At 40.5% G+C, this 24,867-nt stretch overlaps 1 protein-coding gene across 1 annotated transcript; it reads left to right on the top strand.

Moving 5' to 3' along the window:
* Positions 1 to 17,205: 17,205 nt before the first annotated feature.
* On the top strand, positions 17,206 to 24,588 carry Icos (inducible T cell costimulator). Its single transcript, XM_059278131.1, has 5 exons — positions 17,206 to 17,341; positions 20,625 to 20,963; positions 21,558 to 21,664; positions 22,714 to 22,816; positions 24,500 to 24,588. The coding sequence occupies exons 1-5, from the start codon at positions 17,206 to 17,208 to the stop codon at positions 24,586 to 24,588; spliced, it is 774 nt and encodes a 257-aa protein (XP_059134114.1).
* The last annotated feature ends 279 nt before the right edge of the window (positions 24,589 to 24,867 follow it).

The raw sequence follows: 24,867 nt of genomic DNA, 5'->3' as shown, positions 1-24,867 counted from the left end.
TTGGGATGCTTATTTTAACTCCTAGTCATGGTTCTCAGGGCCCTGACATGGGAACGCCTCTAGTCACCCACATTTGCTTTCTGCCGGCTTTAAGCAAGGCAAGCTGACAGTAACTGCCGCACTGGAGAAAAGCAAGTGCGTAGCATCGGGACCTCAGCAGCTCAGAAGACAGGCACTGTGCACGCTCTACCTTTAATGTAGCAAACTTTCCATTCCCCACCCCTTGCCCTGGCATCTGCACACACAAATCAAAACCTTCTTAAGTCATGGAATTTAAAAAAAAAAAAAAAATGAAAAAAACAAGCAAATAAAAAGTACTTCCTGGGTGGGGGGAGTGGAAATTTTTTTCTTTTTTTGCTCAGTTTGTTTTTCAGGCACAAGAAAAGTGATTCTGAATATTTAAAACCACAAATGCTGTATTCTTTACAGAGATTTTGGGAAGGGTCACATAACTGGGATGTTGGCGATAAACATCATTTACATAGAAGATATCTTTGCTCCCCTGCTTGGTACCAAATGTCCCACATATCGAGAGGCATATAGTGGTTGTATAGAATCAAACAGATTCATATCAAATAAAAACATACATACTCTGAACTAAAGTGGAATTCAACCATAACTGGTCCAACCTTTCTCCCCTTGAGGAAGAAACAGTACATTTAGATTTTATTAGAAAAGTCATTTTTGTAATTACAGGAATTTGGAACTTCCTCTAGGACCTAAGTACCCTTCCTCCATGAACAAGGAAGCGAAAACTGTGAACTCAAGTTCATTGCTTGTGAATGGAAAAAGCCGATGATTCAAGGACAAGTTATCAGGGCAAGGAGAGATTTATTTGTAAAGTTATCAAACCCGCTAAGATAGAGAGGTGGAGGCTGTTGCCAACAGAACCATCATCTTGCACCAGGGCTGTGGCATGCGGGTTATGTAGGGATTTTTTGGGGGGAGGCACCAGGGTAATTATAAACTTTGGATGCTGTGCTTCTGTAGTGCGTGGGCTGCTGTTATCTGTAGTCAGTGGAAAGTCTGGATTCTGTAAATCTGAAGAAAAGTTACTGATTAGAAAGGCTTATGACTCATGCCTTTTTAGTTCCATTTCCCAGAAACAGTTAATTCTTCAGTGAATTACTAACCGTACAAAAGTCATCTTTCCCCACTGAGAACGGCGAGAATATGTTGGGTGGCTTCAATCACAGGGGTCATCTTCAGCAAAGTTAGCGGGAGATGAATACCATCCGGCCATGTTACTTCCCCATAAATGATTTTTTAAAAAAACTCAGCTAACAACAAGAGAAGCTAAAGAGCTAGTTTAGGACTTTGCTCTATAAAAACATGACCAGTAGTTTCCGGCCAGATGAACATGGACCAGCATCAGTGTGTATGATGGTAATGTAGAGCATGGAACCTGGAATTCCACTGTGTTGGGCTTGACCTGGTTCCCCTATTTGTCAACTGTGTGACCCCAGGTTAATTGCATGTCCCTCTCACTCTCAGTTCTTCATCCAAGACCTGGGAATGAGAGTGAGATCTCCTTGGTAGAGTTGTTGGGAGACCTGAATGAATGAGTGAATGCATTAGAAACAGTTCAGGTGTTCGGTAAATGCTCATCATTTGGTTCTTACCTTGACTCTTCCTCAAGAAACCATAGCTTGAGCAGGACAGTGGTGTTGCACACCTTTAATCCCAGCACTTGAGAGGCAGAGGCAGGTGGATCTCTGTGAGTTTGAGGCCAGCCTGGTCTACAAAGCAAGTTCCAGGACAGCCAGGACTGTTATACAGAGAAACCCTGTCTCAGAGAAAAAAAAAAAAAAAAAAAAAAAGAATTGGAGCACCTTGGTGCTCACAAGAACATTCCATACTTGTGGTGTAGGAGCTAGCTCTCTGGAGGTAGTAAGGGGAAAGGACCCACACTGGAAAGTGTGAGTTGCTTGCACACGTTGCAATGAGGATCGGCTAAATATGTCGTAATTAAGGAAGACCACAGCTACACCTTTGTGACTGTGATAGTTAAATCCCTGCTACAGGCTGATCATGGAGATGTGGACAACCAGGAGAACACTGTCTAATTAGCAGCCAGCAAGACACAAGTAAGGTTGTTCATGGCAACACTAGCCATAGGTTGAGAGTCAAGGTCAGCATCAAACAAAGTGCAAGTCAGAGATGGGCAGAGTGGGTTTCAACCATTGAACTGGGTCAGTAGCATATGAACAATGTATCAACGACTTCTTCTTCTTCTTCTTCTTCTTCTTCTTCTTCTTCTTCTTCTTCTTCTTCTCCTCCTCCTCCTCCTCCTCCTCCTCCTCCTCCTCCTCCTCCTCCTCCTCCTTCTTCTTCTTTTTTTTTTTTTTTGAGACAGTGTTTCTCTGTGTAGTTTTGGTTCCTGTCCTAGATCTCGCTCTGTAGACCAGGCTGGCTTCGAACTCACAGAGATCTGCCTGGCTCTGCCTCCTGAGTGCTAGGATTAAAGGCATGCACCACCACCACCTGGCCTGTATTAACAACTTCTTGGGCCAAGGGCACATGTATAGAGCATGTGGTCTTTCCATTGGCTTAGCAATTGGTGGCCCAGAGAATAGTCAGTCTCATGTCAGTTACCTCAGACTTTGTCCAGTCTTTAATTTCTCACTTTCTTCAGTTTTTTACTTTCTTTTGATTCTCTGTAAGAAAGTTTGCTCCCACTTTGCACACTTCCCTGAGCATTCTCATTTCTAATCTTCATTGGCACGAGACAAAAGACTTAGAGCCACTGTCCCAGGTCCATCTAACTGTAAGAGTCTGGGCTGTGAAAGGTCCCATGGCTCTCAAAAACCCTGCATCAGTTGGCCCCGCACCTCAGTGGGATGTTTGTTGGAAAAGCGCATCACCTGTGATCTTACTAACTCCTCTTGATGCTGCTGGGGGTCCAATGGAAAGGGGGGGAAAATTGGGTCAACAGGTTCCCAGGGGTCCTGGCAGTCTGCTGTCATCTGAGGCTGGTTCAACCCTCATCAGCATCTTTCACACTCTGATGAAGTGCAAGACTCTCGGGAAAGACACCAAGAGACAGTCCTGGCGGCTTGAGAAAGCGGCAGGATCAGCTCCCACCCCGACTTCTAATGTCAGGGTGTCTCTAATGTCCAGTATCTCTAACTGTGGTTCTGTAGCTCCACACTCGGATCTGCTTCAGAGCAACACTTGGGTTACTCTCAAGTGACATCATCTTCTTCTCTGCTAGAGGTCTCTTCTGAGGGTCAAGGATTAGTCACTCCTAAGAGGCCCAGCCTAGATCCAGTATTCTGGAAGTCAGATCAGAGCTCTGAGTGACAGAATCACAGGCCTTGGCATGAATGACAAGATCACAGGTCTTGGCATGAATGGCTCCTTCTGCTTGGTTAAGATGGGGAACTCTTCAAATGCAAGCACAGACACTTACTACAGGACGTGGACCAGGTCAGACACTTTACTTCTCTGTGCCTCAATTTCCCCTATTTGTGAGATGAGAAAAATAATGACCCCCAATACAGAGTAATTAATAGTAATAAAGAACTTAATACATATATAATAATATGTATATATATACAAAAATCTGTGTAAAACAATATAAATATAATATTAACTATATTCATAGTATGGTATATTTTATACACAGTAAACGCGTATTATTCTGCATTGAAATGTGTGTGTGTGTGGTGTATGTCAGGGTATGCATAGGCCAGAAGAGGACATTGGATGTTTTTCTCTATCATTCTCTTGGCTCTGCTTGAGAGAGGGTCTCTCATTGACCCTGAAGCTCCCCATTTTGCCTGGGCTGGCAAGTGAACTCTCGGATCCACCTGTCTCAGTCCTGCTATGCTGTGCTGGGGTCCCAGGTATGGACAGCCACACCAGGTTTGTACTTGGTTGTTAAGGAGTTGAACCCAGGTCCTCATGTTTGGCAATAATTACTCTTACACACTGAGTCATCTCTTTTTCCCCTCTATGTTTACATTTTATGTCTATTTTTAATTAAGATATATTTTACATAAAATTTAGGTGTCTGTAAATAAACCATTTGTATTATTGCTGTTGCTACTGTCTCCTTTTATTTTTATTTTTAATTTTTTTTTTTTTTGCCGGGACAGGCTTTTTACCTTTCATGCTTCCCTGCGCCTGTTCATGCAGACAGACTGCTGAGTTTCTACAGATGGCTGTAACACAGAGAGCTGGGGTTAAGTCGATTTAAACCTGACCCTATCATTTATAAAACTATAATCTACAATGAGTGCCATGTAAATATTATTTTGCAGCTTCCTGGAACATTCCTCTTTCAGATGTTTTTAAAATTTCAAGTTCTTCAATAACTCCATTTATTTTTCTGTCTTACTTCAAAGGACTGTTGATCTCTGGAGCAAATAGCCTGGACAGAAATGTGTCAAAATATGTCTTATTCGTCATGTGGGTTGAATCCCACAGTCCCCAGCAGCTATTGATCTAGAGATGTTTCTGAATGAATGGCCTCTGAAAACAATAGGCTTTGTATCTCTAATCAGAATGAGGTCAACGTTTTCCTCCTGTCTTCATGGTCGACCAGAATGTGTAAAACAAACACCCACCTCACAAGCAAGAACGCTTCCTACATAGCAAAGCTACCAACGGCCCATGAAGTCCCTAGCTGTACAAAGGGCACAAAAATAGCTTTGGAAATAAAATTCATTCACTCATTCATTCATTCATCCATTCATTCATCCATTCATTCATGTAGCACTGGGCACTCGACACGCAGGAGGCGCTGTGTTGTTGCTTATGTAGAACTTTAACTGGTAAATGTGACATTGTATCAACCTCCGCAAACCCACTTCCTCTCCAGCAAATAGAAAACAACGGAGAACGTGAATCCACTGCCACTGTTGAACACTGGAGGGGAGGCCTGCAGCTGCTCCTGGCAGACATGGAGTCATACTTCTGGTGTGTCTTGGCCCTCGGCTTCCAAATCGGAGTTTTAACAGGTGAGTGGCCCAGCCGAACTTCTTATTAAATTCAAGCGAGCATTAAGAAAAATCTAAAATAGAAAAATCTGGTACAAATGGATTTTTTTTGAAAGCACAGATGATTTCAGAAGCACTCTAGTACATGGCTCAGGGCTCCATGCTGCCCCTGCCAATGTGGATGGCATTGAGTTGGCATTGGGTTGACATTGTTTCTTTTGATACTATGTTTTAACATGAAAAAGTATGTTTCAACAGACCATTAAAATTTTAAATTACTTGCTCAGAGTTACCTGTCAGTGGGTAAAATAGAAGACTGGGTCCACTGTTTCCAGAGAAAGATGAAAGGCAAGATAACTTGTGTCAACAGAATGAAAATTAAAATAGCCCTGACATTTGGGCCGGGAATCCTTCTACGATAGAGAATAAAGTGGATGGACTTCCAAAAGAAGAAATTTGACTTTAATCTTACTTGGATGGTTCTATGTCTTAAATGCATAGCTGGCCATAGGATTTTTTTTTTTCTTTCTTTTTTTTTTTTTTTTGAGACAGAGCCAAACCAATCCTGGTTGCTCTTATAAAGTATTTAGACACTAAATATGAGGGTCATTCTGAAATTTAAAAAAGGGAGAGTGGATGACTGCAAACATTCCTCACCCCTATAGACCTTAAGTAGTCTGGTGTCTTCGATTCCTTTTTGTGGGTTCTCATTTATCAGACTCACACGCGTAGTGTAAATTGTTACATATATATATATATATATATATATATTTGCTGATTCTCATTACATATATATTATTTTTCCTTTTGTCTCTAACTATGGGTCTTGTTCCTAAAATTGAGAAAAGTGAAGTAAAACATTAAATGGGGGAAAATACCTTTAATAGGAGAAACAAAAGCAGAATATTCAGTGTTATAAGCCCATCCAGAAATGCATTTCTCAGGGATACAAAGAAGTAGACATTACTTTTCTCTCCAAAAAAAAAAAAAAAAAGAGTCAAAACTAAAATTGGATTTATTCAACATTTGATCTTGTGCTGTCTCAAAGCTATGCACATGTTCTTAAGAAGAATGAGGAGTGATCGAAGATGTCTATCCCTCATGGGTTTACCTGGATTAAGTACCAAGAACAGCTCTGGGCCACTTGCTTTTTCAATTATGCTTTTTTTCTTTCTTTCTTTCTTTTTTCAAACCTCCTGAAATGCTTAACAGGATAAAGGACACAATAATAGCCGTGGCAGGGAAATCCATTCATTTACTCATCCACTCCTCTGTTCATTCATATAGCATTGGACACTTGCCACGTGGGAGGTCTGTGCTAGCCACTGTATGGACAGTGGTGAGCAAAACTAGGTGTGCCCACTCTGCTGAGACTGGCTAGGCACTAGCAAAAGAGACACCGATCAAATAATCCTATGAACTGATGACAAGTATAGGCAAAACTCAGTCCCATGAGAGTGTACCAAGGAATCAGGTCAGACACGGAGGCTATGTATGGACCTGGAGCCACACAGACATTCCTGTGGAAATGGCGCTTGAGTTGAAATTGGAAGGACAAATAGGAATCAGTGGGGAGATCAGCGTCAAGGTAGAAAAGAAAACTCTATGGAAAGTCAAAACAAAGCATCCATAGTGTTCAGAAGAAGGTCAGAGGGCTGGACCAGGGTAGATGTAGCTGAGCACAGGAGGAAGAGGTTGGGGATGACGCAAGACGAGACTGAGAAGGAGGAGGTCAGAGGTCAGACTACTCAGACTGCAAGGACCATGCTAAAGATTTTGGCTTTTCTTCCAAGAAAATTTGTACAAGTTATTGCATGATTGTTTGTACTGCCTCAAAATGGGTTCTGTATACCAAACCCATTTGGGCAGTTCTGGCACAGGTGGTGTACTCAAAAGAAGTGTGTGAGCAGTGGTGCTGTTTCTGGAGGAGGATAGAGCCAGCCACAGAATCGTTATCACAAGTTGTCAAAACAAGCTGATCAATAAATTCTTCTGGAATAGTCACCTGAGATCCCAAAGGAATAAAACCAGTGTTAATTATTCTTATCACACGAAAAATCGTATTATGTAGATTGCCATTTTCCAATGACAGTTATCAAAACAATGGAGGCACGAACAGCTAAAAGGTGACAATAAACACACTAACAATAATCATATTCAAAGTGACCTCCCCCAAGGTACATACACCCAGGAACTCCTATTTTCACAGCTAGAAACACAAAGCCAAACTCGAGTCAACTAAGAGACTTGTGGGTCCTCTCTAATACTTTTAATGCTTCCAACTCTTGGCTTACCTATGCCATGGTGATGTAGGGATTCTTGCTCTCAAGCAGTGCTGAGAAGAATTCACAAACCAGGAAAGGCTAAGTGACTCGTCACACAGTGGCAGAACCATCATTAGAACCCCAGTGTGCCCAGCTCCATTGAAGCAGGAGCGAAATAACACAAATCTCCAGGGGCAAGATTCTGACCAACTTGGTTGTTGAGTTGGTGAAGTAAGAAGGTTGATAGTCTTGGACATTCCCAGTCTTCATTGGATCTCAATGTAAAGCTCAACAAAGTCTCATTATTCACAATCCTGGGATAGTAGGAGGCTCTTCCTTACAGAAGAATCTGCAGGAGGAAATTATACAAGAAGAGCTTCTTCCCAGGCAATGGGGGTGTTGTGGGTGACCTGCTGAATTCTGACTTTAGAGAGACTGTGTTGAAAGCAGTGTGGAGAAGGCAGCCAGTGGGAATGATCGCTAGTGGGTGATGTCTAATAAATGTGTGTCTCAGGAGGTATCCTCTCAGGAAGCCGGGAGGGTAAACCTTAGGCCCATTCTATCCCTGACAGTGACTGAAAAGTCATTTTAGAATCCCACCATCTTGGGAGAAACAACCCTCTGGTGTTCTTAGCACTAGATCCTCCCCACAGAACTCAGGGAGGTCTGGGAGATGGACTGACCTCCAAGGCCGTCCCTTTCAGCACCTAATTCATGCTGCATTAAGAAACTCTGCATCGGCAACCTTTTCTTTGTATAGAGGAAGCCTTGTATTGCTCCTAGAGTGTTATGTATTTACCTCTTCTTTTCCCACGTTATTGAATCTTCTCATTTTTCTTTTACGTTTTGTTGGAATAGTAACATTTCCTTTTAATATTCTACTTTGTTTCTGGTGAATTTGGAAGGTTGGTGATACTTCTTAAATGATTTATTTTTGTTTTCTGTGATTGGATGTGTTCCTTGCCCTTAGGTCTGTGTACCACACTCATGCCTGGTGCCCGTGGAGGCCAGAAGAGGGTGTCAGACTCCCAGAACTAGAGTTAGAGATGGCTGTGAGCCACCATAAGCATGCTGGGAAACGAACCCTGATCCTCTGGAAGAGCATCAAGTGCTCTTAATCACTGAGTCATCTCTCCAACCCCTGATGATACTCCTTAACCTGTCAAGTCATTGTGTTCAGAGGATCACAATTGAATAATTGGTTAAATTCGTGCATTGCTGGGAATTGAACCCAGGATCTTACACCTCTTCAGCAAGGGTTCTACAACTGAACTGCATCTCCAGTCTTATTTAGAAATAAGCATAGTTATGTCCTTGCTTGGAATGCCTAACCCCTACTTGCCACATCGGCATGAGAACCTTGAAGTGCCCTCCTTCTCCCCACTCCCCTGTTGGCTCTATCACCCGCCCATGAATGGGTTTTGCCAAACTAGTGTCGAGTAGCTCATTGCCATGTTCTGTCTTGACAGCCTTCCTTTCCTGTCCCTTCTGCCTTTTACCCTTCCATCACGAAGCTGGTCTTTAGTGACAACATCAGTGCGGATGCTGCTCTTGTCTTGTGTTCTGCCAGTGCTCTTAGGCCTTCCATTAGTCCCAGCACAGGGGACAATGTCCTTTTTTCCTCCTCTAGGGTGACTGGTATCTTTTCTATGATTGGGAGTTCGGGACCACAGTCTCTTTTCTCGGAAGATTTTCATCCACTCTCTGTGGCCTTGTGGGTTGTGGTGAAGTGCTTCAAGTTAGTCTGAGTCTTGTTCTTTTTTAAATTAAAAAAAAAGAAAAGCCCTTTTAGAATTTAGTAAAAAAAAAAAACAAAAAAAAAAAACAATTTTGAGACAAGGTCTCATGTAGCTTAGACTGGCTTTGAACTTCTGATTCTCTTTCCACCACCTCCCAAGTACTGGTGATTACAGGTATGTGCCACCACTGGTTTATGTGGCTGGAGACTGAACCCAGGGCCTCTTGTATGCCAGACTCTACCAACTGACAAACTGCCTTACTTCTGTGATCTTGAAAGTTGTTCGTTTTAATATTGGAATTCAAGAATTCCAGGCTCATGTGGCTCTCTTTCTCATGTATGTTACTGAATTTTGTATAGGACCAGCTACTTTGTTTCCATTTGTGAATTAAACTTTATTATTTATTTCAGGTATTTTCTTTCTTCTAGTTTTTGATCACATTTTCCTCTCTGTCTCCTCCACCCCATCTCTTTCTAGAAATCTCTATTACTCTCACGTAGAAACTTTTTTTTACCAAAGTGAACACAATTGCTTTCATTTTTGTGTTTACTAACTACAGATATGATAGAGTGTTAGACCTTCTAAGTTACTGGTTCCTTCCTAGTAATCCGTAGGCACACAGGAAAAAAACCCCAACTTTTGTCTTAGCTTTGCTCATCACACCATCTATAACATTCATTACTTGATGCAAAGTGTTCACACCCGTACATGTAGTAAACTGAACAGATACTGCCATTCATGCTACTTTCCTATTCTAAGGTCATTCTGCTTGAGATGTAAAGTGAATTACTGGGCTTTCCAATTAAAAAATCATATTTAAGAGTCATTGTTATATTTTCTACATAAGTGGTGACTCTGTGCTGTTATTCTTCTAACAAATTAAGTCTGCCAAGTAGTGGTTTTCAGTTATTCCAAGAAAATAATTGAAATTTTATAAAAATTCAAAATTACATTCTGAAAAGTGGAATGTATATACAGCATATATACAGTATATACAGCCTATGAAATATAAATTGAAGCTGTTAGTCAAACTGTGGCTTTTAAAAAAAATTGATTTGTCCTCTAAAGTTATCTAAAACAGACAATAATGTGCAAATTCAAAGCGTCAGAAGTTGGGGCTGTGATCCTCTGAGGTCTGTACATGGTGCTGTGGTGCTCATGTCTGCTCTGCTCAAGGAAAAGCAGAGAAGAGACGGGCTGTGACTAAGCACAGTGACGGACTCAAGTGTTGTACGCACTTTACTACTGGTGCTGATGAATCAACGCTTTCTGAGTCACGTTGTCATGGGTAAAGCACTTCCCGCAAGCAATTCAAGATTCTTTACAGGTAACTGTATTTGCATTTGAGAAGTCAAATTTAAACAGCTGATGTTTATGTTGTCCTTGGAGAATCCATTCATGCAACAGTAGCAACATAATCACTCCACTCCACTCTACATCATTTTGTACCATCTAAGACTAAAGCAAAAATCCCACAGAAATGTTTGTCTGCACTTGTTTAATTACAATGGGAGTTTCTTACATATATGAATCCATTTCTACAGGAAGATAAACTGCTAAGTAATTGTAAGAAATTTAGACTCTAATATCAAGAAACTGGATTTTTTTTCAAGTTCAAATACACAGGGCAACTTAATACACAATGGTTGATAAATAAATAGCTAGATAAATAAGAACATTAAACACATGTAATTGCATATTTGAGAAACAATCTTACTGGTTTGGGTGTGTAATAACCCTTCAGTCATAGAACACACACATGGCACTGTTGTGAGTACTGAGAATTTGTAGTACTAACACATACACCTTAAGGGAAAAAAGAAATACTAAAGAGAATTTCCACTTCTGTCTTAATGTTTCTTTCCCCACAGCAAATCACTTCAGATGCTATAGTTCTGTTTCTGTAAAGTGAGGGTGTTGGGCTAGAGTATCAGATTGAGGGAGGGGGGCATTCAGTAAGTGGACTCTGAAGTCACATTGTCTAGATTCAATTTATGACTAATCATTCTCACTGCTGACTTTATCCCCTTGGATAAAGGATATTGAATATTGCCATTCAAGCCTTAGTCTCTTCATCTCAGAACAGATAAAGAAAAGGTGATCTGACTTACAGGCTAGCTTTGAGAAACAGATGATGTGTTTTATGTAATTCATTTAACAATGTACTCTGTACACAGTTAATACAATGGAAGCCCCTGAAAACTATTGGGGTTCAAAAAATTGGGTGGGCATCAATTAGTTTGAGTCTTTGCCTTTGTACCAGGATGTAAGTGTTCCCCAATTTCCAGCAAATGGGACCTCTTTCTTCTCTTGTGTTACTCTTTTTGGTCCATGTTAGGGGTCAATATCTTTGTTGAACCTTCATGGTCTTACCTTCATTGTTTTAAAAGTATCATTGAGTTTCTCCTGTGTCCCAGGTCCCAGGAACTTTTTAGCCTTATAGACTTCATGATTAAATGAGGAAGCAAGACAAGAATAATTAGGATCTAATAATATATGTGCTAGAAATATATTAGCTAAATCAAGTGTTGTTGAGGACATAGAGTTAGGAGTGTTTGGGCATCTCAGAAGGACCTAAAGAAAGGACTTAGAACCATTCTTAAAGAGTGACAGAGAATTTTAGTTGGATAAAGGGGTGATTAGATTCTAGTTTGTGGAAAGAGAAGAAACAGTGTGAGAGGAATGGCCTACAACTTCAGTGTGGCTGGAGCAGATGGTCTATGGGATCATGGAGGCTTTTATGTCATGCCAAGGGGATTGAGTCTTTCCCTTATAAACAACAGGGGACTAATGAAGACGTTGAAGCTGGGGAATGAAATGTTCTTTAGAAACACAATTTTAGAGGCAGATGGCATAAAGACAGGAGGACAGACTGTTGTGGCAGGATGGGGGCAGCCAAGAAGATGCTTCCACAGATGGAAGAAGACATGAAGAAAGTCTGGATTGGCAATAGGACTAGAGAACAAAGACCAAGTTCAAGAGGTGTCTACAAGCTAGAGTCAACTGAACTTGGTGACTAATTGGATGAAGAGAGTCAGGGAGTAGAAAATATGATGGAGACTCTGAGTGTCCTAGGGTTGGCCAGTGATTCTCTAAAGAGATAACATTGGCTTTAGTGAGTGAACGGGTTCAGCTTGGACATGCTCCACTTGATGAATAAACTGTATCCAGAGAGAGATGGTAAAAGGAACAGGAAGCTGACCTGGAGGGCTGAGCTGGAGATAAACATCAGTGTAAATGAGTTCCCACACAAATGTCCTGTGTGGGAACCTAAAGCACTGTGCATAGCAACCGAGAAGTGGGAAGTATTCATGAATCTCTACCACACACATCCCCTCCTCTCTGTGGAATAGAGGCAGTCTCATTTAATCTCATGTGATTTCCATCCTATGATAATTTCAAACCAGTGGCAGTGAAATCACTAACAGAGTAGTTTATTTGCAAATTAATTATGTTGTGAATATTGATTCAAAGTTTTATAGCACCTTTGGGGTTTTTCCATTTTCACTAAGAAAATAACTTTTAACTAGAAGAAAATGGATCTTTCATTTTTCTTATTATACATGCTTAGACAACTAAGGGTTGTTTTTTTTTTCCCCTTTCAGAGTTCCTTGGAGAATAATAGCAGCTTGCATACTGTGAAGGGGTGTGTGTGTGTGTGTGTGTGTGTGTGTGTGTGTGTACGCCGAGAGAGAGAGAGAGAGAGAGAGAGAGAGAGAGAGAGAGAGAGAGAGAGTTGGTTTGGTGGTTTGTCTTCACTTTTCTTCACATTTTTGATTTGCCTTTCTCTAGACGGGCTAGGGTGTATTTTGCCTGCCCATCCTACTGTGGAATCCACTCACTCACTCTTATTAGGTTTTGGGATCTTTTTGACTTACAACGTGAGTGTAGGCATGATGCACAGATAAGGGTCTGCTAGCCAGGAATCTAAAAGTTTTAGCTAGTTGACTCATAAGAAATGACACTGTTTTTTATTAAAGATGAAAGAGTGGCAGGAAGCACATTTTTAAAATGATGCTGAAATTTATGAGTAAGAGATCAAAGGTAGCAAGACTCTAATACAAGCTCTTTAAGGTTCATAGCTGCTGCTTGTGTCACGCTCTTATGCTCTTCTGAGCCAACTAAAGCTTATCATTGTTTGACTACAGAAAATATGTTTAATAAGCATTATCAATAATTGCCAACTCAGGAGATCTTATCTCTCACTCTGAGGCCTTTGTAGAGGTTTGTGGTTAAAAGTCTGAGTTAAAGAATAAAATCACACTGGTAGTCTGTTTTACATCCTCTGCACTGTGTGGGGTCTCTACATGTCTCTTTCAAGCTTTTTTTTTTTCAACCAGAGCTAATACAACTGTTTACAGAGTCCTAGCTGGGTAGGTCCTAGGCGGACCATCTGATACTAGGAAATAAAATAGTTTGGCTATCAAAGGAATCAAAACCAGTTTGGATTCAAAAGACTGTAGAGTCTTCTGAGCTGTCATGAAGTCTTTGGGGAAGGACTTTCTCTAGAGATTTTCTTCTCTTTTTTTTCTTTTTCCTCCTCCTTCTCCACCCCCTCCTCCTCTGCCCAGCTCCTTTGTTTTTTGTTGTTTGTTTGCTTGTCGAGACAGTATCTCACTCTGTAGCCAAAGCTTGGCTGGAACTCACTATGTAGCCCAAGGATGGCCTTGATCTTATGGCAGCCTTTCTGCTTCAGTCTACTAAGTGTTGGGATTATAGTTATGCGCTGTCACACTGGCTCCAGAGATTTTAACAGTCCCTAGAAAAAAAAAGAGGCACAAATGTTCTTATTTTAAAAAATTGAAAATATAAAAACTCACATAATACAAAAACTCCGATTTCACTTTTGAAAACAATCTATTCTTACAATAGTTATACATGGTATAATTGACACAACAAATATAACAACTATTATTTTAAAAAAATCACAACAGCAGGCACAGATTTGAGTCTTGTGTGAAGAATATACCCTATAAAACATAGTGCTCTGTGTGAGTCAGGAAATATACCACCTGTTTTCTACAGTGAATATCATCTAGATGTGTCAGCAGAAGACAAAGCAAGTGTTAAACTTAACACTCAGATTTTAAGACATCACTAGGATATAAACAAGCATATTCTCATTTGTGTTTTTAACTTAGCGTTGAAATGTGTATCATTGGTGCTTGTATGAAAAAATCACTAATATGTGGTGTTTCTTGACACTTGGGTGGATTAACACAATGGCTGTTCTGGGGCTCCATGGCCTGCCCACACACTGGACAAGTTGAACTGTTACATACTTCAAAGTATTGAAAGAGTCAGTCAGAATTAAACCTGTCTGACCCTCAGTAATCATGAAAGGGCCAAGAAAAACATTGATTAGTTAAGCAAAACTTTTGAACCCGGTAGGTATTTAAAGGCAAGGAGCTTCTTTCTTTAGATTATTTTCTAGTTATGTGACATGTAATCTTGGGAAAAATACTCACAATTCTGGTTCCAGTTTAACTTGATGTAGGCAGATATAAGGTAGGAAATAAGTGTGATGCATACATCCATGTGAGTAAATTTTAATCATAATTTACTATTTACCAGGTGCTGTTGTAGATATTTGGGATGGAATTGTAGATTCCTAATGAGGATCTCATTTCAAGCTTATGTCATTATGGGGTAGCCAGATAATAAACAAGTAAATAAACAGTCAGACCTGATTATTTTATACAGTGGTACGTATTTTCTCCCTCAGGAAATATGTCAGAAAATGACTTAGATATGCACTTTGAATAGGTTGACCAGTAGTCTCTGAAGAAACGTTATTTTGAATAATGAAGACAAAGCAGTCATTTATAGAGAAGAGGCTGGGCATCAGTGGGCCAGAGTAAAAGCCAAAAGTTAGGTAGCTTTGCATAGAAAGTGGAGGGGATGGGGAGGAAGGAAGGAGGGAAGAGGAGAGAGAGAATTCTAATTTGGGCCAACTGTGATTAAAATTGGAGTAAAAAGATTCAGTTGGTCACAGGCACAATCATCAAAGCTTTCTTCCTGTTGACATACTTTTAGCGGTGGTCTTAGTGCCACTTTCCTGCTTCCATTGATATTGCTAGTTGCACTTTGACTGTGGCTTGAGCTAATGCTCTTTCATGAACTCAGGAAGTTGTGTGACCTAAAGAAGAAAGCTGAATCTGGCTGAGCCTTTGTCTATGCGTAGTAGACTTGTTGCTTGGTATGGAAGTCCACCCTGTCTGGCTGTGTGTGTGTGTGTGTGTGTGTGTGTGTGTGTATGTGTGTGTGTGTGTGTGTGTGTGTGTGTGTGTGTGTGTGTGTGTGTTTTGCTGGGAAGTAGGTAAAATGACAAAAAACCAGAAGTGTGAGATGAGGGTATTTGTAGGATGCTCAGGACATGGACAAACAATGTATATATGAGTTTACTGGGCATTAAGATGGTCTGGGAAGAATGTGATGAACACAGTAAAAACAATAGCAGAGGCCACATTTAGGAGCAAGTTTTTTTGTGTTAGTTGGTATTCGAAGAAAACATAGAAGTGAGAGAAATCAACAAAGAGATGGGTGAGAGGGATACTCAAAAATTTAACTACTTCTGTGGCAGAGGGATTAACCAATGGATTTGATAATCTACCAAACAAAATAGATTCTGGATATTTGCTATCTGGATTACTGCCAGTAATCCAGCCTGAGTATTAGACATGGAGATAAGAATATCCAAAGAAAATGGAGGAAGGATTTTGGCTTCTGCAATTGTAAGACATCAATATGTTCACACTTTCCTTGAACTGCCTGCCCATTTGTCTATTAAATGCCTTTCACTGTTACAGGGGATTCTCTTGCTGGTCTTTCTGTCTCTCTCTACTACTGCGTGTGAGTATTTGAACCTGTACACATGTGCGTGAATGCATGCTGAGGCTGGAGATTAGTGACAGGCACCTTGCTCCAGTGCTCCTCACTTCAGTTTTTGAGGCAGGGTCTCTCACCGAACCCAAAGCTCCCTGATTTGGCTGGATTGGCTATATTTGGCTGTATTGGTTAGTCAATGAGTTCCAAGAATGTCTCTCCTTCCCACCATCTTGCAGTGCTGGGGTTGTAGATGCAGGCTGGCATATTCACCTTTGTTTGTGGGTGCCGGGGATCTGAACTCATGCCTTCACACTTACAGGGCAAGCTCTTAACAGACTGAGCCATCCCCCCAGACCATGTTGTTCTGCTCGCTCTCTCTCTCTCTCTCTCTCTCTCTCTCTCTCTCTCTCTCTCTCTCTGTATTATTGTAACAAATTCGGCTAGAGGCTAAGAAGAATTTGTGATTTGGTATTTAACACATCTGTTTTATAGGTGCAAAGTAATTTTGAGGTAAATATTTAACTGCTGTGGTGGCAAACATGTAAATTTCAGGTTGACGGATGCCAAATGCTTTTCTAGACTGAAAGCTGAAAACTTAAACATAGGAAATGTGGAAACGTGAGTCAGCCTTCTTAGTACCGTGTACAGTAATGAAAAGGTGAGCCAGGACATGTTTAGACTAAGAATGATCATTGAAATGAATATTTATGAGTACTTGATGGATGATGCTCTGGAGGCCCCAGGTGATTTTAATGACACACAGTGTAGTTCTGCATGAAAGAAAGGCTGAACCCTTCCTAGCCACCCCACATCCTACCTTCTGTAGGCAAGAAAGGTAGTTTAACTCGTTCACGTTCATGTTTTCCTGACTCCTGGCAATATTCTTTTTTTAGAGAAGATTAGTGGGAATGTGGCGTCTTTAATGGGGACTCACCTGACAGTGAAGTTGTGTCTTGGTTGTCTGTGATCTCTTCTAGATGTGTTCTGACCCTTAGCCCACAGAAAGCAAGTGTTGGAAAGAGCCCCCCAATCTCTCTTTTTCTGTCTGTGTGTATGTGCACGTACACAGTGTGTGTGTGTGTGTGTGTGTGTGTGCGCGCGCGCGCGCGCGCGTGCAAACATAGAGGCCAGAAGTCAATGTCCGGTGACTCCTTAATCACTTTTTACTTTGGTTTGGAGACAAGGTCTCCCAGTGGACCTAAGCTCCCCCTTTTGCCTAGTGTTTGCCCAGTAAGCCGGTCTCCATCCTGCAGCAGATGCCAGGCTTTTGGTGTCCAAACCCAAGTCTTCCTGCTTATGCAAAAAGCACTTTACCCTCTGAGCCATTGTCCCAGAAAGAACTCTTTAAAGGTATTGTTTTCACTTCTTATTTTATAGACGAAAAAAGAGAAGTCCACAGGGGTACACTAGGCACAGACCCATATGCCGGTCATGGGACAGAACCAGAATTCGCTCTTGAATTCCTTGGGCAGCACTGCTCAGCACAGTTACTTTTCACTTCGCGCTGGCTTGCGGGTCACGGAGCGGGCAAAGAACCGGGAACCGCCGGGGTGCAGCGCTTTTTATGGTGTGTGTGTGTGTGTGTGTGTGTGTGTGTGTGTGTGTGTGTGTGTGTGTGTGTGTAGCGGCTGTAGACAGTTTCGCCCCAGGATCTTTTTGTGGTTTCCTTGCTGCCCTTCTAAAGTCTCCGGGAAATTTTCTGTGAACAACGCTGAAGGAACTGAGAAGCCGTCCACTGATCTTATCTTCTGCAGCAGATAGGAAGCGTTGCGCTCACAGACAAACGTCCTCTAGCAGAACACCCTCCACTTAAAGCCAATGCAGCTGCACCTGTTCGTCTGTCGTCTGTTCTCATCCCCTTTGCCTTTAACTTACACTTTTCTCTGTATTGAAAAGAAGTGAAAGCAGCATTATTTTCCTTCTGCATACTTTCAGACTTCTAAATTGTAAGACAAAACATCCATACAGAGAGAGACATGAACAAATAATAAAAGAACACTTTGAATGAATAACGATCGCATAGGCTCCCTCACCCCCACAATTACCACACGCCGAGAATAAATCATGGTCAGCACACAGACACCTTTCTGCTTTCTATGTTCTTTCCTGATTCAGACTCTCTTCTCTCCTCCAGGCAACAGCACTAGGGTGGATTTCGTGGCATCCATTCGTGTTATACCCCACGCCTCTACTCTCTTGGTAATTATGCAAGGAATCACGACTTGTGGATATTTACTTATCAAAAGTTGCACATAGCTCCACTACCTTCCTGCTGTGTTCTGGGCAGACAGGTGGCTTCTTCTGGTGCATCGTGCGTAGTCTTTATAGCTGATACTGGCACATCTCTGGTGTGCTTAACGATTGCTTTGATTTGAAGGTAGTCAGTGCCTTCCTCAAGCTTGTTTTAACACTCTTTCTAGATGGCTGTGTGTCTAGCTGTGGGCAGTTTAAAAGTAATTCTTTATGACTGGTTGAGATTCTTGAATCTGTGCACTGTGCCTGAATTCTGGATAATTTGTCTACCTATCTTTTAGTTCGTCAGTTCTCTTTATAGCCTTGCCTAATAGACTTTTAAACCTACTCATGGGTTTTTTTCCCATCTGTTAGAGCATTTTTTGCAAGTCTTCATTATTTCTTTTTGAAATTAGTTGACTTAAATTTTTCCTTGACCCTGAAACTATCATTTTTCTAAACATAATGAGCACAACTGTTTCTTTTTGAGGCATCTGATAATTCAAAGGCGTGTGATGCTCTGGTCGCTTGTGTTATCTGCTGGTTCTGTTGTTCCCTTTGCCTTCTATTTCATTCTTTGTTATTGTACTTGTCACTGTAGTTTAAAGCACTCTTTGTAAGGTTGATTCACATCTCTTCTACACAGGAAGTGTGGGGTCATGGCAGTCCAAGGTCCCTTTAACTAAAACCCCAGGACTGAGATTTTCCTGGACTACACCCGACATGAGAGTCAGTTCCTTTGGGCTTCCCTTTACTCCAAGGATCATTCCAGCATTCTTTAGGAATCAGCTTATTGAAGAAGTATCTCCCAGCGTCCTCACTTTGCAGAGTCTGGGAGATAAAGCACAAAGGCAGAAGTTTGAGCATGGGAGAGTGATAAATGTTCTCAGAGCAAAAGCCCCTCTGAAGTTCTGCTCATGTCCCAGGTTCCAGGGTGTTGTCTCACGTTTAACCTGCATTGTCTACATTCTCTTCAGATCAGTGATTTAATCCTTGCAATACTACTTTTGTTTACTATTTCCTGTTGTTTTATTGTTGAATAAGGAATATTGACATAATTGGAAGCTGGAACACTTGTGTTTATTTTTTACAGCCAAACCTCTAATTTGAAAATGTTTCCTGGAAATATGAGAGGCATTCACTAAGGGCTAGAGATACTAAAAGAAATGAATAAACAAACAAACAAACAAACAAACAAACAAATGGATTGTGATGAAGCGTGAAAGGAACTAAGGCACCAATCATAAACAGAGATATGGCAAATGGATTCTCTTGTATGCTGACAATCTTCATATAAGTTGGAGCCCTTCTTTAAGGAAATAATACGGCAAGACATATTTGGACAAATGCCATGGTGCTTACAGAAAATCGGAGTGCTGAAAATAATCCTGGTATCACCTAAGTGCTTAGTTTTAATAAATCATGAAAGATTAACACAAACGACTCATTATATAGTTATTAAAAATGATCATGCCAAATAGGTAAAAAACTGAATGTTTATGATAGGATACTGTATGACGATAACAGAGCACAAAATAATACTATGTTTGCTATATAAAATAAAATAATACCACTAAAAAGTCAAAATAAAAAATATAGAAATACTTCCTGTTTTACTGGGGATGACTTTTTTAAAAAAATTATTTTATATTTGTTTGATCTTCTTAAGAAAAAAGGAGATTTTACAACTTAGATTAAAGCTACCGTTTTTCCAAACAATTTTAGTATAAAACTTTTCATTAAAAATTGACATGTCTTTAAAAAAAACAAAAAACAAAGTAAACAGTAGAACACCTTGAACCTGTAAGCCAAGAGTTCACAATCTGCAACCAGCTAAAACCATTTCAGTCTCTTCCTCCTGTAGTCTCCATGTAGCTCACAAAAAACAACTCTTGTTCTGGTGATTTTAAAAAGTGAAAAAGTGAGCAAAAGTCTGGGGCCTCACCTGATCATTGGCTGATTTGGTTCTTAGCGAGTGGGTTCCTAGAAGACACATTACTATTTGAATATAATTAATTTGTTCCTTTACTTTTCAGTTGGAGGATGTAATACTATTTATTTATAACCATTTAATTTTAGCTCCAGTAAATTTATATACTTTTAAAAGTTTTTACTCCCATAACATCTTTCTGCAAGTCTTTCCTTGTTCAGCTAAAGGAAAACCATACTTTAATTTCAGTTTTAAAACTCACTCTTCAAAAGGGCATTTTCTGACCCTCCAGTGAAGATTATAATGCACCACCCAACCTTATCACATTTCCCTTGATAACACTTTGTTCCTAGCACAAAGTATAGCACATCACTCATATCTCTGTTACCATCTGGCCCCCAGTGTGGAAACTAGAAAAGCATGGATATCCTCTCTGTTTGAATCATACTATCTAAACTTGTTACTTGATACATAACATTTTATATGTTATTATATGCAAAGCCCATTTATAGTGCACAGTTTTGCCTTGTCACATACTGGATTTGTTTGCTTGACTATGAAATCTTTCATTTTGGTATAAATAGAGGTGACTTTATAAAAAGAAATCCCGTTCCCACTTAAATATAATTACTAGGGCAACATGTTCACAAAACAGCATTCTTACTTTGTTCTTTTTCTTTTAATCCAGGAGAAATCAATGACTCAGCCAACCATAAGATGTTTTCGTTTCACAGTGGACGCATCCAGATTTCTTGTAAATACCCCGAGACCGTCCAACAGCTCAAAATGAAATTATTGAAAGGGAGAGAAGTTCTCTGTGAGCTCACCAAAACCAAGGGAAAGGGAGACGGGGTGTCTATCAAGAATCCGAAGTTGTGTCCATATGAGATGTCCAACAGCAGTGTTTCCTTTTTCCTAAACAACCTGTACAGTTCTCAGGGCAGCTATTACTACTGTAGCCTGTCGATTTTTGAGCCACCTCCTTTTCAAGAAAAGATCTTTGGTGGAGAATATTTGTATATTTACGGTAAGACATTGGTTGGACTTATGCTCATTTCTGAGACTTTTCTCATCAAAGGACACAGACAAATGAGTATCTTTTGTGTTACATCCTTTATATGTAGTTGGCAACAAGTCATCTTGGATGAAATATGCAAGGAATGATGTGTTGTTCATATTAAGTTGATATTTATCAGGAATAAGTGATTTAGTTACCTATACTGTTGAGTTACATTTAGGGCCTAATCTTTCAAACATCTAGATCATAGCTCAGTGGATATTACCTCTGCTCACTTAAGGAGAATGAGATGAGACAATTTGAAAATCAGTTTTATACCATGGATTTTCCTACTTACTCCTGTGACAGCTGCAGATGGAAAGTCTCTATCACATTTACAAACTAGCATAGTGTTTCCAGCTTGAATTTCAGAGTCCTTGCTACAATGTGGAGGTGATGTTGGTTGCCATCTACTGGATCTCATCATTGTAAGGAAGAAAAGCCTTCCTTGATTAAAAAGCTTCTTTATGTTTTATGAAAACATTCTCTCTATGCAGCTATGAGTGAGGACACGCATTTCTGAGTCTTTCATCAATGTATCTCTCTCCCACCCCACCCACCCAGAATCACAGCTCTGCTGCCAGCTGAAGCTCTGGTTGCCCGTAGGGTGTGCAGCTTTTATTGTGGTATACATTTTTGGATGCATATTTATCTTCCGGTTTGCAAAAAAGGTAAGCGATTTCTACTTTTGCTTATACTCGTTTTCCTGGTTGCTTATTTACTCACCAACGCCTGATGCTTTTCTCAGAGCAACCTGAGCAAAAGGGAAGACAATTCCTTTTCCCTAATTTACACACTGACTAAACTAATGACTTGGAACAGAGATTATATGTTTGTTTTTTAATAGCTCACTTTATTCCCAAAAGGACTCCGGGGGCTTACAGAGATACATTATTATTACTATTTTCTTTTTCATGAAAAGATAGAAAATTGGGGCCTGTCAAAGATAAAGGTTAGGAAGGAGGATAAAACATAAAAATAGATACCTTTGATTCTTAAAAATTGTTAAATGTTGGATTAATATTGAATATAAGCTTTGTAAGAGTCAAGACAAAGCTGAAATAATTAGTTGTTAAGTTTCTCTTAATTAGCAAATTGAAACAGTGAGATTATCTTACTAGGTACCAATAGTAGCTAAGAAGGAAACTGCTTCTTTATATGTTATGTCGCCAGACTCCTGTTTTTTAAGGAAAATGTCTGAAAAGCTATTCAGGACAATATAATAGGGACAACGAAATATCTCTTTTTGTTGTGGAACATTCTTTTTAGCTGTTCACACAGCAGATTCTCAGTCAAAGAACTTACTCCATTCTGCATATTATGTGTACATGACAGTATGTAAGTGCATGCTCCTATGGCTGTCAGTGAGACTTGTGTGTGTGTGTGTGTGTGTGTGTGTGTGTGTGTGTGTGTGTGTGTATACATGCATACTTCTAGGCACAAGAGTCTATTCTCTCCTTCCAACACTTAGGCACTGGGCATTGAACTCAGGTCATCAGGCTTGGCAACAATGCTTTTTTTTTTTTCCCCACTGAGCCATCCTCATAGGCCAGAAAGCTCTTTTTATTGGAAAACTTTTGCATATTGTTCTACTGAGTCTAAGTCCATAATTAAGCTTTTGTCACACACCACTTCAACAAAAACCAGAAAACACTTGGAAAACAAACATGAAGGTGGGGAGGTGCAGATAATAAACCGTATTCCCAACTTTCTCTTCCAGAAGTACGGATCCAGCGTGCATGACCCCAATAGTGAATACATGTTCATGGCAGCAGTCAACACAGCCAAAAAGTCTAGACTTGCAGGTATAGATTCCCTTTGGGGTTTGGGGAGGGAGGAGCACTTTTCATTATTAAGACCTGAATTTTTATTCATTTATTTATTTATATTGTAAAAGAAAAGATAATTTTAGTATTTTATGTGAAAAATCTGGATTTTCACTTTAACTAGGCTAATCCATTCTTTAGTATATTAAAAAAATGTTTGTAAATCACTATTAAAATAAATTAACTTTGTAAATCACTATTAAAATAAATTAAAAAGGGTCACGGATGTAGTTCAGTTGGCAGGGTGCTTATCTAACACATACGAAGCCCTGGATTCAATCCCAGAACCACAAAAATGGGCATAGGGTCACACACCCGTAGTCCTCGAACTCAGGAGTTGGAGGTAGGAGGATCATAGGGGCAAGATCATTTTCAGCTACACAGTGAGTTGGAGGCCAGTCTGTGATATATGAGATCCTGTTTTAAAATTAACAAAAAGAAAGAGAGAGGGAGGAATGGTAGAGAAAGGAAAAGAAAAGAAAAAAAAAACAGGTTGTAGTAAGAGGATAGCAATTCAAGCCTAGTCTGGGCTAACAGAATGAGTTGCTCCAGGCCAGGCACTTGATGCATCCCTGTCTCCAAATAAAGAGAAAACGGGGGCTGAATATGTGTTCAGCTCACTGGTCGAGCACTTGTCTACCATGCATGTGGTCTTAGGTTCAAAGCCTAGTACAAAAGAAAAAGATCCATAGGTCACAGTTCTTTCAAGGCAATTTTCAACTAAAATTTAACCATTTGAGGAATATCTGGATCTTCCTTGTGGTAATGTTTATGCAATCAGACGGTGCACATTTATTGAATACCCTTAAGTGCAACCTTTTGAGTAAAGGACCAATGGGTGATGGGGACTTTTGGAAGAGGCTGAGAAGAGAGGTTTAGATTGATGCTGGGGTCTGGGGATGCAGAGGAGAAATTCATGATGATACTCAGTTGTTTGGAAATAAAGAATGTGCAAACCTGGGTGGCATTGGAAATCCAGCTGAAGCTTTTTTCTTGTCCATTGAGAGGTAGAGGTGGGTGCTGTCAAGTCTGAGGAATATCCAGAGCGCTTGAAACATCCATTGTGGAAATTTTACACATCTTGTGCTCATGAGTAGAATGATGTGGGGCAGGAAAAGAAACAGAAGCCATCACATTTTGCTACCACTCAGTGGCTCAGGGACACACATAGATTGTCATAGGATCACTGCATGGAAGGTCTACCCTCAAACGGTTAGTCTTTATTCCCTTTTCAGATAACTGGGGCTGAGGTCCAGACGTCTGGCGTCTCCTTTCCAGACAGTTAATACCACAGCTTTGGTACTTGTTACCAGCTTTGTTTGATTATTTTGCTCCTGAAAAAAAAAAACAAAAACAGGAGCATGCTTCATCCCAATCGTTGTGTTAGTAATAAAGTGTTCTATCTTAGTTTGAGTTCCCTCAAACAGGACCTGAGATAAGGTCTTCAATACAAATAGTTCACTGGAGTGGTAACCGCTAGGCGAAGTAGCAGAGGGGCAGAGAAGAGAGAGATAGGCAAGAAGAAAGGCAACTGTAAGGTTGAGGGTATGTTACCAGGGTGTTGGCGCCTGGTTCTGGAGGTCTGACTTAATGGGACCTCTGTCAAGTGTACAGAGGCCTCCCACAACTTATGTGAAGGATGGGAAATGGACCACTTAACCACTGGCTTCATTACTGCAGGTGGGAGCTCGCCCTCATCACTGAACTGGGTTCAGAAAAAAGCCGTTCTCAAGTCTTCAGAGAAAGCTAGAGGCAGGAAGGCAGAGTGAGGCACAGGGGGGCGATGGTGCTGGAGCAGTCCACACGTGCAGATAAGGCTTGCCTGGCTGCAGCTGGAACCAGCGGTGGACACTTCCAAGTGAAGTGTTCAGATAATGTCCAGTCCTACACCAAGAGTGGGATGAACAAAGCTTCATGGGAAATGAGGATCTGGTGCTGGGTCTTGGAGCACGAAGATTGTGTGTGTGTGTGTGTGTGTGTGTGTGTGTGTGTGTGTGTGTGTGTGTCTGCTTATGGGTGTACACCACAGGGAAAAGCAGAAAGCTTTT

Source organism: Peromyscus eremicus, chromosome 13, assembly GCF_949786415.1.
Source record: "Peromyscus eremicus chromosome 13, PerEre_H2_v1, whole genome shotgun sequence".
In the NCBI taxonomy this organism is placed as follows: domain Eukaryota; kingdom Metazoa; phylum Chordata; class Mammalia; order Rodentia; family Cricetidae; genus Peromyscus; species Peromyscus eremicus.
Note: the sequence above shows the minus strand (reverse complement) of the source record. Positions and strands in the feature narration are given on the sequence as shown.